Source organism: Trachinotus anak, unplaced genomic scaffold, assembly GCF_046630095.1.
Source record: "Trachinotus anak isolate AG129_WGS33_773 ecotype Australia unplaced genomic scaffold, CSIRO_AGI_Tana_v1 ptg000019l, whole genome shotgun sequence".
In the NCBI taxonomy this organism is placed as follows: Eukaryota; Metazoa; Chordata; class Actinopteri; order Carangiformes; family Carangidae; genus Trachinotus; species Trachinotus anak.
This window is the reverse complement of record NW_027273870.1, coordinates 27,522,933-27,535,977: the sequence shown is the minus strand read 5'-3', so window position 1 is coordinate 27,535,977 and position 13,045 is coordinate 27,522,933. Positions and strand designations below refer to the sequence as shown.

The 13,045-nt window shown below is 38.9% G+C and overlaps 1 protein-coding gene across 2 annotated transcripts; it reads left to right on the top strand.

The window, feature by feature from the left end:
* Positions 1-36: 36 nt before the first annotated feature.
* Positions 37-12,546, top strand: LOC139636756 (B-cell receptor CD22-like). Of its 2 annotated transcripts, XM_071505052.1 has the most exons (13): positions 707-1,156; positions 1,380-4,016; positions 5,641-5,997; positions 6,608-6,817; positions 7,178-7,534; positions 7,893-8,120; positions 8,256-8,507; positions 8,725-8,985; positions 9,240-10,045; positions 10,160-10,214; positions 10,500-10,681; positions 10,852-10,947; positions 11,266-12,544. In XM_071505052.1, exons 2-9 carry the CDS (start codon positions 3,944-3,946, stop codon positions 9,515-9,517), a joined length of 2,016 nt encoding a protein of 671 aa, XP_071361153.1. In that variant the 5' UTR covers positions 707-1,156; positions 1,380-3,943; the 3' UTR covers positions 9,518-10,045; positions 10,160-10,214; positions 10,500-10,681; positions 10,852-10,947; positions 11,266-12,544. The 2 variants fall into 2 exon arrangements, with proteins under 2 accessions (XP_071361154.1, XP_071361153.1); XM_071505053.1 differs by lacking the exons at positions 1,380-4,016; positions 5,641-5,997; positions 6,608-6,817 and having other exon boundaries at positions 37-1,156; positions 11,266-12,546.
* Positions 12,547-13,045: the final 499 nt, after the last annotated feature.

The window sequence follows — 13,045 nt, the reverse complement described above, 5'->3', positions numbered from 1 at the left end:
TGTGAGCGTAACAGAGTGCAGGTCAACAGCACCACAGCCTTCATCCTCCAGAATCATAGTTGAAGCAACAGCTTTTTAACAGAGCTTCTAGAAAAACTGAACACTGACCCCTTCATGCCGGAGTTATTGCTGTACTGTTGTATAAGACTGCTTTAGTTTTAGTTAGGTGTTCCTAATGAACTGACAACTGAGTGTATATTTAACACTTCCGTTGACTTGTGAGAACTTACCATTTCCTGGCCTGTGGTCAATGCTGCATATATAATGTGAAGAAGAAGGAAGTCTAGTCTTTGCTGCTTATTCTCCTGAGCACTGGAGCTCAAGACAACACCGTTCTGAATTGTGGGAGGAAGAATTTGATGGAACTAATATCTAACCTCTGTACATTAATGACTTTTGTTGTCACTGAAGTCACACGCTGAGATGAGAGGAACAGCTATGAGTTTAACAGCAGCAGCAAGTGGATTTTTTGTTTTCCTTCTCTCTGTGCCAGGTAACGTTGATCCACATCGACACTATAGAACATGTAGCACGTTTATTCAGAGCAGCCTGAAGTGGGATTAGACTACGATTGCATTTGTTAACACTGCAATCATCTTTGTCTCATTGGCTCACAGTGGGATGACGTGAGAGCCAAAGTTGTTCTCATCATTCTCATCCTCTTCCTGCTCAGTGACCAGTTGTAATAACACCACCAAAAGTTCACATTTAGGTCACATGATGGCGCCAAAGCCAGCTTGTTTCCCTGGATAAAGACCATCTCTGAAGCTCTGGATCATTAGTAAAAGTGTCATTGAGATTAGATTCTCTTCTCCACATATTGTTGGGACAAGGGACAAAAATTAACATCCATGTGTAGATACTGTGAAAGTGTTTGAGTATTTACACAAATGTATGAATCAAAATTATATTTCCTTCTCTGCAAAACCAGGTTTACAGATCAAGGTGACCAACTCAATGTCCTACCAGGATCCGCTTTGGGCACAAGTGAAATGTCACAGTAGCTGTCATCTACCTGAACATCCTTCCATCATCTGGTATCAGAGTGGACAGATAACAGGGAGAGAAACACCTTCTTTTTCAGGCTACTTTCATCCTAAAGACAGCATTTCCTGTGCTCTTAAAGGACATGAGGATTTCCATTCTCCTTTAGTGTGTGAGTTTACTTCAGTCTTCCACTTACATAACAACATCTGGTGGCACATTTAACCTACTGCACTGTACCATGACTGCATGTATTTATTATATGAAGGACTTAGTTTCTTCTTTTTATATTAACACCATTATTTTGTGTTGAATGTTGTAGGACCACAACAACACAACTCTGTCTTTTAACATGTAGTTTTAACAGTTGTGTTTAAAATTGTTTTGTCTTTCAGGTGTCTCTGGTCAATCCTGTGACAGAGTGACTTACACTGACAGAAGAATCTGTGCCCTCAAAGGCTCATCAGTGGACATTTCTTGTACCTACAACAGTTATGATCATATTCAATCATAAATGTACCTGATGAATGTAACCCCAACACTTACTGGCCTTTCAGCTCTGGTTAGCTCCTGCCTCTATGCAGGTGCCCCAACAGATCCACAGGAGTTATAAGAATGGTGAAACGTCATCCCTCACCAGCTTCCCAGCTGTGGACACAGACAATTATGTTTGCTCCAAAGCACAACCAAGCCAGAGGAACTGCTCCCACAAACTGAAACCTGGGTCTCTGTGGTGGGTGACAATTCTGTCGGCCACCAAGTTTTTCTGTAGAAAACACTGGGCGCCACCTGTTCATCCTCTTTTTGGTTCACATCATGTTTTATTTTCGTACTGCAACAGGCAAATATGTGTGTATTATGTGTATATTTTCCTCTGTGGACAGTACAACACAGTACGAGCTGTTCTAAAGAGCTACCAAAGAAGCTCAGACCCTCCATATAAAGTTCAGTAGAGTTTTTGAAGACGTTAACATTGTTATTATGCAAAACCCTGTTCTGCTTAATAATGTAAACACTGTTCCATGGTAGACACCTGAAGTGTGGCGACCCGTACAGTTTTACCACTAGTGTTCCAATAAATGAACTGGTAATTAGACGGGCTTGAAAATAGTAGAAACTGCAAAAAAAAAAAAAACCCAAACATTGGGAGTAAGCAGTAAACTGCATTTGGATGGATTTGGACAGCATGATAGATGCATTTGTTCATCTGGTTGTAGTTTCCTCCCTTTGCCACTAGATGTAAGTAAAGAGACATTGTTCTGATGGTAAATCATTTCCTACATCTTGTCAAGTATATTTCTATTTTTTCTGTATATACAATATATCTTTGCTCCACATTCTTTTACTGCACTCCTCATGTCACTAGTTTAAATATCTTGTCAAAAATCTCTCCTTGTTTTATTTTCACTCAAATATCTGTTACATTTTCTGTATTATTTCTCCTGCTGTAACGTTTCCAAATCATTTATATTTTTACTTTATTCTTACAACAGATGACACAGCTCACCTTGTTTTGTTCTATATATCTTTATTCTGGTAACATCATGATTCCATTAGTCCTCTGTTCATTGAATTGTATTGTTTCAGGGAACCGTGACCGTTTTTCTCTTTGACATCCTCTTGTTTTTTGTTTTTTTGCTTTGGTTCTTGCTTTGTTAGAAGAGAGGAGCTGATCAACATGCTAATGTACTCATCTGAGTCTCCTTCAGTTATTATCATGTGCTAAGAGCAATAAGATCAATGAGTAGCACCAAGCTTTGCTTTTTCACAGGGATTAAGTAACAATATAGTTGTTTACATAAAATTTATTTCTATTTTTTCATACGACCATTGTTAAATAAAGAGTAATAATTATCAGTAATTTATTTTTTAATGACTATATTATTTGTTATATACACAACCATATATAACAACTTGACTTCTTTCCTCTGCTTGCTGCACTACCCACAGAGAAACACCTTCTCTATTGAAAGAATTTCTTTTGATAATATTGATATTTCTTTCATACATCGTTCACCAGCTGATGTGTTTTGTCTCTGAAGTCACACAGAGAGATGAGAGGAGCAGCTATGAGTTACACAGCAGCATCAGGTGGATTTGTCCTCCTCCTTCTCACTATGACAGTTCCTGTATATCTACAGTATATGTGAGTGTGTGTGTTTAGGTCATGCACTACATCTGCTTTTTCAACACAGATCCTTCCACGAGGTAAGAATCTCACAGTTGATGCTCATGTGTTCATAGGCTGTGGTGATGTGGGGGATAGAGGCTTAGTACCAGTGGGCCACAGTACTTGTCTCTTAAATTGTGTTTTTATTGCAATACTCATTGTGGCCACAAGAGGCTGAAGTGCACCACTACTTCAGTCTCAGTGGGATTAAAAGTATTCATGTTTTCTTCAGGTGAGTTTTCATTTCCCCTCCACTCCAAACACAAGATACACATAATGTGTTAGTGAGTGATGTAACATTACTGTCAGGTCTTTGTTTTGTCTAGAAATGTATTTTTATTTGATGCTAATTTGCTGTAGTGTTCGTAAATTAGTTCTCAGGCTTGCTACATATCAACTTGGGGTTTTTGACATGAAAAGTACCAGTGGTTCAACAGTTCATGCAACATCCTGACAAAAAGTTTTATGTATCATCTTTTGTAAGAGGTGAAAGATAAATTCAGGATCTGTTGAAAGTTTATCCTGTCAAAACCATTTCTGACCTGTTCTTAAGTTAAAACAAGGCAACAAATGACTTGAAGTCAGACTTGTACTGACTTCATGCATATTAATGATGTGAAGAGGAAGGAAGTCTGTCTTTTCACAGCTCGACTTCTGTCCTCTGCTCGCTGCACTACACACAGAGGAACATCACCTTCTCTATTGGAAGAAATGTTTTTTGATAAAATTGATATTTTTTCATTGTTCACCAGTTGATGTGTTTTATTGTCTCTGAAGTCACACAGAGAGATGAGAGGAGCAGCTATGAGTTTAACAGCAGCATCAGGTGGATTTGTCGTCGTCGTCCTCCTCACTGTGACAGGTACTGTATATCTACATTTACTTTGTACGGTATTTAGTAAACTTACTCAGAACAAGCTGAAACGGTTTTAAATAAATATATAAATTCCTCGATCATCACTTTTCTAGGATTTATGTTTTTGTTGTAATGTTTTTCATGTCATTTTTCTCTCTCATCACTTGCTGATCACTCAGTTTTTTATTGTGCAGCATCTCTCAGTGTCTTTTTACCTCAACATTTACGTGATGAGTATTATTGCACAGTACGTTTAGTGCTGTTTCAATGAACTTTATAAAAGAAGCTTTAAGTGGTTCATGTGAAGGATTCAGTAACTTAAGTGTTTATCATCAAATGTCTGTACCTTCTGTTTGTGAGAACAAGATAACATCTACCAAGAACTCAAAATAAGGAACCACACGTTGCCACTTAATTTAGTTTTTTGTTGATGTCAGTGTGATGTTTCCACTCCCTGTATTGTTAACAGTGATCTGCCTTTCAGTGTCTAATATCATGTGTGAATACATGTTCACACATCTCGTTTGCATTTTCTTTCAAACTCAACACCGACCTGACCACAGAGTGAACAGAGAGCAAAAAAAACAAGAACATTTCACACACCCTAATACTGACTCGGCCCTGTGATAGACTGGTCACACCCTCGCCCAATGTCAGCTGGGGTTGGCTCCAGACCCCCCACGACCCAGTTTGGATAAGCAGCATAGAAAATGGATGGATAATACTGACTATTATTCATGAGGCAGAGACAGACAATAGACTCAGTGCTTGTTAGCCTGTGGATATTAGGCCTGATTCTGCTGCCTCTGAACTTATGATCAACTCGCTGCTACAGTTTAAGTGACACAACTCTTAGTGCTTGTTAGTGTAAATAATGGTTTTGTATTTGGATTTAAATATTTCCTAAGTTTTCACTTGTATGTACCTTGTAGATTAATATTTTGAGAGTTTTTTTTTTCATTTTAACTGGATACCAGCAGATTATGTTATCACCCTGCATTATTGACACCTGAAAGCTTCACAACACGTCATACTCAAACTACAAATATTCTATACATTTAGAGGCCTCAGCCAGTGTATACAGAGGAAATATAACACTCACATCCTGACACTACCCTCAACCTGGCTCATATTAAACAAGACCTCCGCTCTAGAAGCTTGACAAAGCATCAAATTAGAGAAATGGCAGCCTGTGACCATAACAGTCATTTACAAACTGATCACATGTTTCGTTTGTAAAGGAAAATATCAGAAAAGCAACTAGAGCTGTGAGATAAATTTAGCGCAGAAAAGTACAATATTTCCCTCTGAAATCTAGTGAAGTATAGACTTACATCAGATTCAAATACTCTTAAGTATTGAGTAAATGTACCCAAGATCGAGAAAGTGTTTACACTGTTCAGGTGTTCAGTGAGAACATCTACGTCACCAACTGCAGTAAATCAGACTATGATTGTACATGTTAGCACTGCAATCATCTTTGTCTCATAGGCTCACAGTGCGATGACGTGAGAGCCAAATGTAGTTGTGGAAAATTGGAATTAGTTCAGTTCTCTTGCAGGTTTACAAACTGATGCAGCTCCATGATATTAAAGTCTGGTTGTGGTTTCTGCTGTGCTCTGTGTTACAGTGATAGAGGGTCAGACTGGCTGGGGAGTGACTTACACACCTCCTCAGATCTGTGCCTTAAAAGGATCAACAGTGGACATAAGATGCACCTACAGATACCCATCCTGGATAAAAGGTCATGATACTACAATTGAAGAAACTCTCTGGTTTACTAAATCTAGTGGTAATGAACCTGTGGATCTGAGAACAGACTCAGAGTATTCAGGTCGTGTTCAGTATCACTGTGGTCAGAACGCCTGCACTCTGACAATCACAGACCTGAGAGAGAGCGACTCAGCTGAGTACAAGTTCAGGTTCACAACAAACCAACCAGGAGGGAAATATACTGGTTCACCTGGAGTCACTTTGTCTGTCACAGGTAAAGTTTTTATTTATAATATTTCTTTTGTAACAAATATTCAAGATCAAGGAAACAGCTCTGTCAATGAAAGATGAAGATAATCTAAAGTCTGAGGTCTATTTACTAATGACTCTCAGCTTCACTGTGAACTTTTGGTCACATGATAACAAGTGGTTCTATATTGTAGGAAGATGTTACCTCTCTTCTCTGTTCTCATGACCATTACTGTAGGATGTGAGTCCCTGATCTTTCTCCAGACTGCTGTTGGTTGGTGTTCAGACAGCTGTGTGTGTTGCTCCTGTTGGCTTTCACTTAACACAGTCATCTAGGGAAGGTGGACTCTCATCCTCTTCCTGCTCAGTGACCAGTTGTTATCACACCACCAAAAGTTCACATTTAGGTCACATGATGGCGCCAAAGCCAGCTCGTTTCCCTGGATGGAGACCAGCTCTGAAGCTCTGGATCATTAGTAATTAGATCATTAGTGTCATTGAGATAAGATTCTCTTCTCCACATATTGTTGGGACAAGGGACAAAAATTAACATCCATGTGTAGATACTGTGAAAGTGTTTGAGTATTTACACAAATGTATGAATCAAAATTATATTTCCTTCTCTGCAAAACCAGGTTTACAGGTCCAGGTGATCGAGCACAATGGCAAAACAGAGCTCAAGTGTCACAGCAATTTTCATCTACCTGAACGTCCTTCCATCATCTGGTATCAGAGTGGACAGATAACAGGGGGAGAAACACCTTCTTTTTCAGGCTACTTTCATCCTGATGACAGCTATTCCTGTGCTCTTAAAGGACATGAGGATTTCCATTCTCCTTTAGTGTGTGAGTTTACTTCAGTCTTCCACTTACATAACAACATCTGGTGGCACATTTAACCTACTGCACTGTACCATGACTGCATGTATTTATTATATGAAGGACTTAGTTTCTTCTTTTTATATATATATTATATATATAATCGTCACTAGCACTTATTGCTGCGCTAACACTTCTTATCGCACTTAACCTTGATTGTTCCCCTTTCTGTAAGTCGCTTTGGAAAAAAGCATCTGCTAAATGACTAAATGTAAATGTATATTAACACCATTATTTTGTGTTGAATGTTATAGGACCACAACAACACAACTCTGTCTTTTAACAGATAGTTGTAACAGTTGTGTTTAAAATTGTTTTGTCTTTCAGGCGTCTCTGGTCAATCCTGCAACAGAGTAACTTACACTGACAGAAGAATCTGTGCCCTCAAAGGCTCATCAGTGGACATTTCTTGTTCTTACAACAGTGATGATGAAAATGTTGAATCAAAATTCTGGTTCAGTCCTGAACATAGTCGTTGTTGGCAGAATCCCTCACAGCCTGAGGACCTTAGTGAAGACTCCCAGTATTCAGGTCGTGTTCAGGTTCTTGATGCAGAGAGAGGACGCTCCACTCTGAGAATCACTGACCTGAGAGAGAGAGATTCAGCCCAGTATCACTTCAAATTCAAAACACAAAACTTTGAATGGGAGAGTAGTTTACCTGGTACAACTCTGACTGTCACAGGTACAGATCAACACAAACTGACAAACACAGCAACACAATGTAAAACTTTTTTTGTGTCACTCTCTGATAAGGCAACATTAAAGGTTGTCTGTAAGTAGTGGTTTTATTATCAACTAGCTCTGTAGTTAATCAGGAAGATTATTTCAACTGAATGTTCAACCACTTTTACAGCCTGAAAGTTCTTATAAATGACTTGTAGCTGAACCATAGTATAGAGTTTTTACAATGTATAAACACTATGTGAAGGTGCATCATCAGAGAGTTATACTAATAATCTGATTCCAACAAATTTTTTTTTTTGTTGTTGTTTTTTTATAATAATATTAATAACATTGTGGGTTCTTCCTCCTGTATCCAGCTCTGGAGGTGCAGCTCACCAGAATAATAACAGCCCAGCAGTCTTATACTGAGGCAGAGCTGAAGTGTCTCAGCAGCTGCAGTCCAGCTGGTCGTCTTTCCTACGTCTGGTTCAAGAATGGAGAGAAAATCACTGAGGAGGAAAGTTCTTATAAAGACCGGTTTTATCCTGGAGACATGATCTCTTGTGCTTTAAAAGGAGATGAGAGTTACGGCTCTCCCTCAGTGTGTGAGTTTACTCCATGATGTAACCAACAAAACTATTGAATCCATCATAACAATATGGGCTGCCCAGGAGAGAGTCAGCCTCCACTACTCACTGTGCTTCTCCATCTTTTTAACATATCGATGTTTTCTCCTCCAGATGCTCTGAAGGTGCCGTCAGTGTCAGTGAATCCTCCAAATGAAATCATGGAGGGCATTTCAGTGACTCTGACCTGTGACACTAACCCAGCAGCTAGTTACACCTGGTACAAGGAGAACCAACCGTTGGTCAACAAAGAAGCACAGCTTGTCTTCAGCTCCATCCAGTCCTCTGACTCTGGACATTATCACTGTGCAGCTGAGAACCAGCTGGGGAGGAGGACGTCTGAATCCATCTTTATTCATGTGGAATGTGAGTCAGAGGCTTCAGCTTATTGAAAATGGTTTCAGTCTGTTAAAAACAGTCTTTCTGCAAACAAATGTTTTCTTAAGCTCTGTGTGTTTCACATTCACAGTTTGCTGTCAGAGTTCATTGAGATGCTTCAGTTGTTGTTCATGGAGAAGTTTTACTCACTATTTCCATGTGTGGCTGATTTTATAGTTAACTCATATTAAATTATCTCTTCCAGATGCTCCAAAGCTTCTCTCTGTGTCAGTGAGTCCCTCTGGTGAGATAGTGGAGGGCAGTTCAGTGACTCTGACCTGTAGCAGTGATGCTAACCCAGCAGCTAAATACACCTGGTACAAGGAGAACCAAACACTGCCTCAAGGACCAGAAGGAGTTTATCATTTCAGCTCCATCAGCTCTGAGGACAGAGGGATCTACCGCTGCAAGTCTGAGAATCAACACGGACATCTAGACTCTAAGGATGTATTTATAGATGTCCAGTGTAAGTAGAAAACATAGAAAACAGGTCTGTTAGGCAAACAGTGGATTTACAAGTGGAGATTTATGGATTGATTTTACTTCGAGCAAACACAGGACAAAATTGTGCATGTGACCTTTAATGTGTAAGGATCCATTTCATTTACTCTATGATTAAGATCGAGAGAAATAATAATAATAATAATAATCCATTTCACTTATAGAGTATGTTGTTTGCTAATATTAATTTATAGTGTCTCTGTACATACTGTCCTCCAGATGCTCCAAAGCTTCTCTCTCTGTCAGTGAGTCCCTCTGGTGAGATAGTGGAGGGCAGTTCAGTGACTCTGACCTGTAGCAGTGATGCTAACCCAGCAGCTAATTACACCTGGTACAAGGAGAATGAAGACTCACCAAAAGCTTCAGGACAGATCTTCACCATCACCAACATCACAACTGAGCACAGTGGGAATTATTACTGTGAAGCTCAGAACACAAGAGGACGTCATAACTCCACCTTAAATCTGACTGTTGTGGGGGGTAAGTTACACACATAATGTGTCAGAAATCACAAAACACTGTCTGGGTTGGATTTAGTAAACCTTCATCATATTAGATAAAATTTAATCTAAATCTTTGCCCAGGCAAAGAAAACTACTTAAGTATAAGTTTGACATTATCTTTCTTAGTCTTGAGCTACAGCACTTTTCCTGGTCCATTCCACTTTGAATTCCTCCTAAGTATTTAAAAAGTAGTTGAAGCTTGTTGCTATGCTTGTAGTGTGAAATGAGTCAGATTTCTCGGTAGCCGTAGACATCTTAGAAGGTGGGATATCAACTTTCTTCCCATGGCCTTGTGCCCTTGTGACTGGTACATTGTATAGCGGCTTTGAGTGGCTGCAAGATTTTGAAGACAGTGTTTGTAAAACCATGTTATTACTATACAAGGTAACTTTCTGTCACACTCTAATTTGGTTTGTTTTCATTTTATCTTCCTTTTCTAGGAGCATGGAAGTTAATAGTCATTGCAACAGTCTCTGCTATTGTCCTGGCTTTTATACCCATCTCTGTGTTCCTCTGGATCATGTGAGCACTTCTGTTTCACCAAATAATTGCTCATACAGTCATTTAAAATGTATTCATTTTAGCAGTAGGTTTAGCACAAGAGTTTAACCTTTTTAAATAAATGTTCCTGATCAGAAAAAGGAGGGTCTCTGAGCAGGGATCTGAGCCTGGACCAGACGACAGGGAACAGGTGAGAAAGGACAACTGACTTCATGCAGTGCCAAGGAAAATCAATTCTTCCTCTAAACTTTAGCCAGGACACCAATGGTCAGCCGAATGACGCATGATGGAGTGTTACATCAATAGTTGGCAGGCCGAGTTGTTGCTGTTGAAATTTCCCCACTCATCATTGCTTTTTTAAAATGATTTGGCACAAACAGCACAATAATAATAAAAAAATCCTACCTACTGTCTCTCAGAGGACCATCTACACACGTAAAATTAATTATTAATCTCATTTGTCCAATGTCTTCAGATGCAACCAGGTGAGCAGCAGGATGACCTTCACTATGCCAGTGTCCACTTTTCCAAAGACCACGCTGTCTACTCCAACATCAGACCAGCTCAACCCAGAAGACACAAGGAGAAAAAGAGGGAAGAAGAAGAAATGGTCGAGTACGCTGCTGTTACATTTAACAGCGGCAGTGGAGCCCCGAGGTGAGCAGCTCCTCTCACAAGAACAATATCAATATCAATGAATCATGGTTTTATTCTCTTGCACTTTTTTACCTGTTTTATAATCACTGTTGGGATGTTTGTGTCTTTTACATTAATGCAAGAATATATATATCTTCTGAATCCCCCAATTTAATTTATGTCCCTCTCAGGAGCAGAGGTCAGGAAGCTCCAGAGGATCCAGTTGCATTGTACAGCACAGTCAACAAACCCCACAAAAAAAAGTGACAGTCTACTTTCCATCCATGGTATGTTTTTGGTTTTTTTTCATTATTTTTATGAGAGGAAAAGTGAGTTTTAAACCAAATCTCTCATCAAAGAAAGCAACACAAATTACATTTTAATTGATTTTTAAATTTACTAATTCATGCAGAACCTACAGCAGTCGTGTTGAGCTTTGTATTTAACTAAACATGCACTAGGTCAAATCTAAAGAGTTGATGAATTACTGCATAAATTGTGAATGTGACTTGTGTGACATGTTTTCTTGCAGCCTGATGAATGTAACCCCAACACTTACTGGCCTTTCAGCTCTGGTTAGATCTCTCCCTCCTGCCTCCATGCAGGTGCCCCAACAGATCCACAGGAGTTATAAGAATGGTGAAACATCATCCCTCACCAGCTTCCCAGCTGTGGACACAGACAATTATTTTTGCTCCAAAGCACAACCAAGCCAGAGGAACTGCTCCCACAAACTGAAACCTGGGTTTCTGTGGTGGGTGACAATTCTGTCGACCACCAAGTTTTTCTGTAGAAAACACTGGGCGCCACCTGTTCATCCTCTTTTTGGTTAACATCATGTTTTATTTTTGTACTGCAACAGGCAAATATGTGTGTATTATGTGTATATTTTCCTCTGTGGACAGTACAACACACAGTACGAGCTGTTCTAAAGAGCTACCAAAGAAGCTCAGACCCTCCATATAAAGTTCAGTAGAGTTTTTGAAGATGTTAACATTGTTATTATGCAAAACCCTGTTCTGCTTAATAATGTAAACACTGTTCCATGGTAGACACCTGAAGTGTGGCGACCCGTACAGTTTTACCACTAGTGTTCCAATAAATGAACTGGTAACTAGACGGGCTTGAAAATAGTAGAAACTGCAAAAAAACAAACAAACACTGGGAGTAAGCAGTAAACTGCATTTGGATGGATTTGGACAGCATGATAGATGCATTTGTTCATCTGGTTGTAGTTTCCTCCCTTTGCCACTAGATGTAAGTAAAGAGACATTGTTCTGATGGTAAATCATTTCCAACATCTTGTCAAGTATATTTCTATTTTTTCTGTATATACAATATATCTTTGCTCCACATTCTTTTACTGCACTCCTCATGTCACTAGTTTAAATATCTTGTCAAAAATCTCTCCTTGTTTTATTTTCACTCAAATATCTGTTACATTTTCTGTATTATTTCTCCTGCTGTAACGTTTCCAAATCATTTATATTTTTACTTTATTCTTACAACAGATGACACAGTTCACCTTGTTTTGTTCTATATATCTTTATACTGGTAACATCATGATTCCATTAGTCCTCTGTTCATTGAATTGTATTGTTTCAGGGAACCGTGACCGTTTTTCTCTTTGACACCCTCTTGTTTTTTGTTTTTTTGCTTTGGTTCTTGCTTTGTTAGAAGAGAGGAGCTGATCAACATGCTAATGCACTCATCTGAGTCTCCTTCAGTTATTATCATGTGCTAAGAGCAATAAGATCAATGAGTAGCACCAAGCTTTGCTTTTTCACAGGGATTAAGTAACAATATAGTTGTTTACATAAAATGTATTTCTATTTCATTGTTAAATAAAGCACAATAATTAACAGTAATTTATTATTGAATGACTATATTATTTGTATATATAATTTGTTATATACACAACCATATATAACAACTTGACTTCTTTCCTCTGCTTGCTGCACTACCCACAGAGAAACACCTTCTCTATTGTAAGAAATGTACGATTTTGATAATATTGATATTTCTTTCATACATCGTTCACCAGCTGATGTGTTTTATTGTCTCTGAAGTCACACAGAGAGATGAGAGGAGCAGCTATGAGTTACACAGCAGCATCAGGTGGATTTGTCCTCCTCACTGTGACAGTTCCTGTATATCTACAGTATCAAAGTCAAAGTCAAAGTCAAAGTAGCTTTATTGTCAATTTCTTCACATGTTAAGACATACAAAGGAATCGAAAGGACGTTTCCCACTCTCCCGCGGTGAAACATATAAAGTGCACACTGCACAGGCACGACAGATAAGACAAGAAAATAAAAATAACTAAATGAGATACGTAAATAACTGCAGTAGCAGCAGGAGTTTCTGTGCAAGTTAGGTTATTGT

What these genes read in the sequence shown, in the direction of transcription:
- LOC139636756 (XM_071505052.1), top strand. Translation starts at nt 3,944, where the DNA reads ATGAGAGGAGCAGCTATGAGTTTAACAGCAGCATCAGGTGGATTTGTC. An exon ending in CATCTTTATTCATGTGGAAT is followed by an intron (nt 8,508 to 8,724) that starts GTGAGTCAGAGG and finishes TATCTCTTCCAG; the next exon opens with ATGCTCCAAAGCTTCTCTCT. An exon ending in TGTATTTATAGATGTCCAGT is followed by an intron (nt 8,986 to 9,239) that starts GTAAGTAGAAAA and finishes ACTGTCCTCCAG; the next exon opens with ATGCTCCAAAGCTTCTCTCT.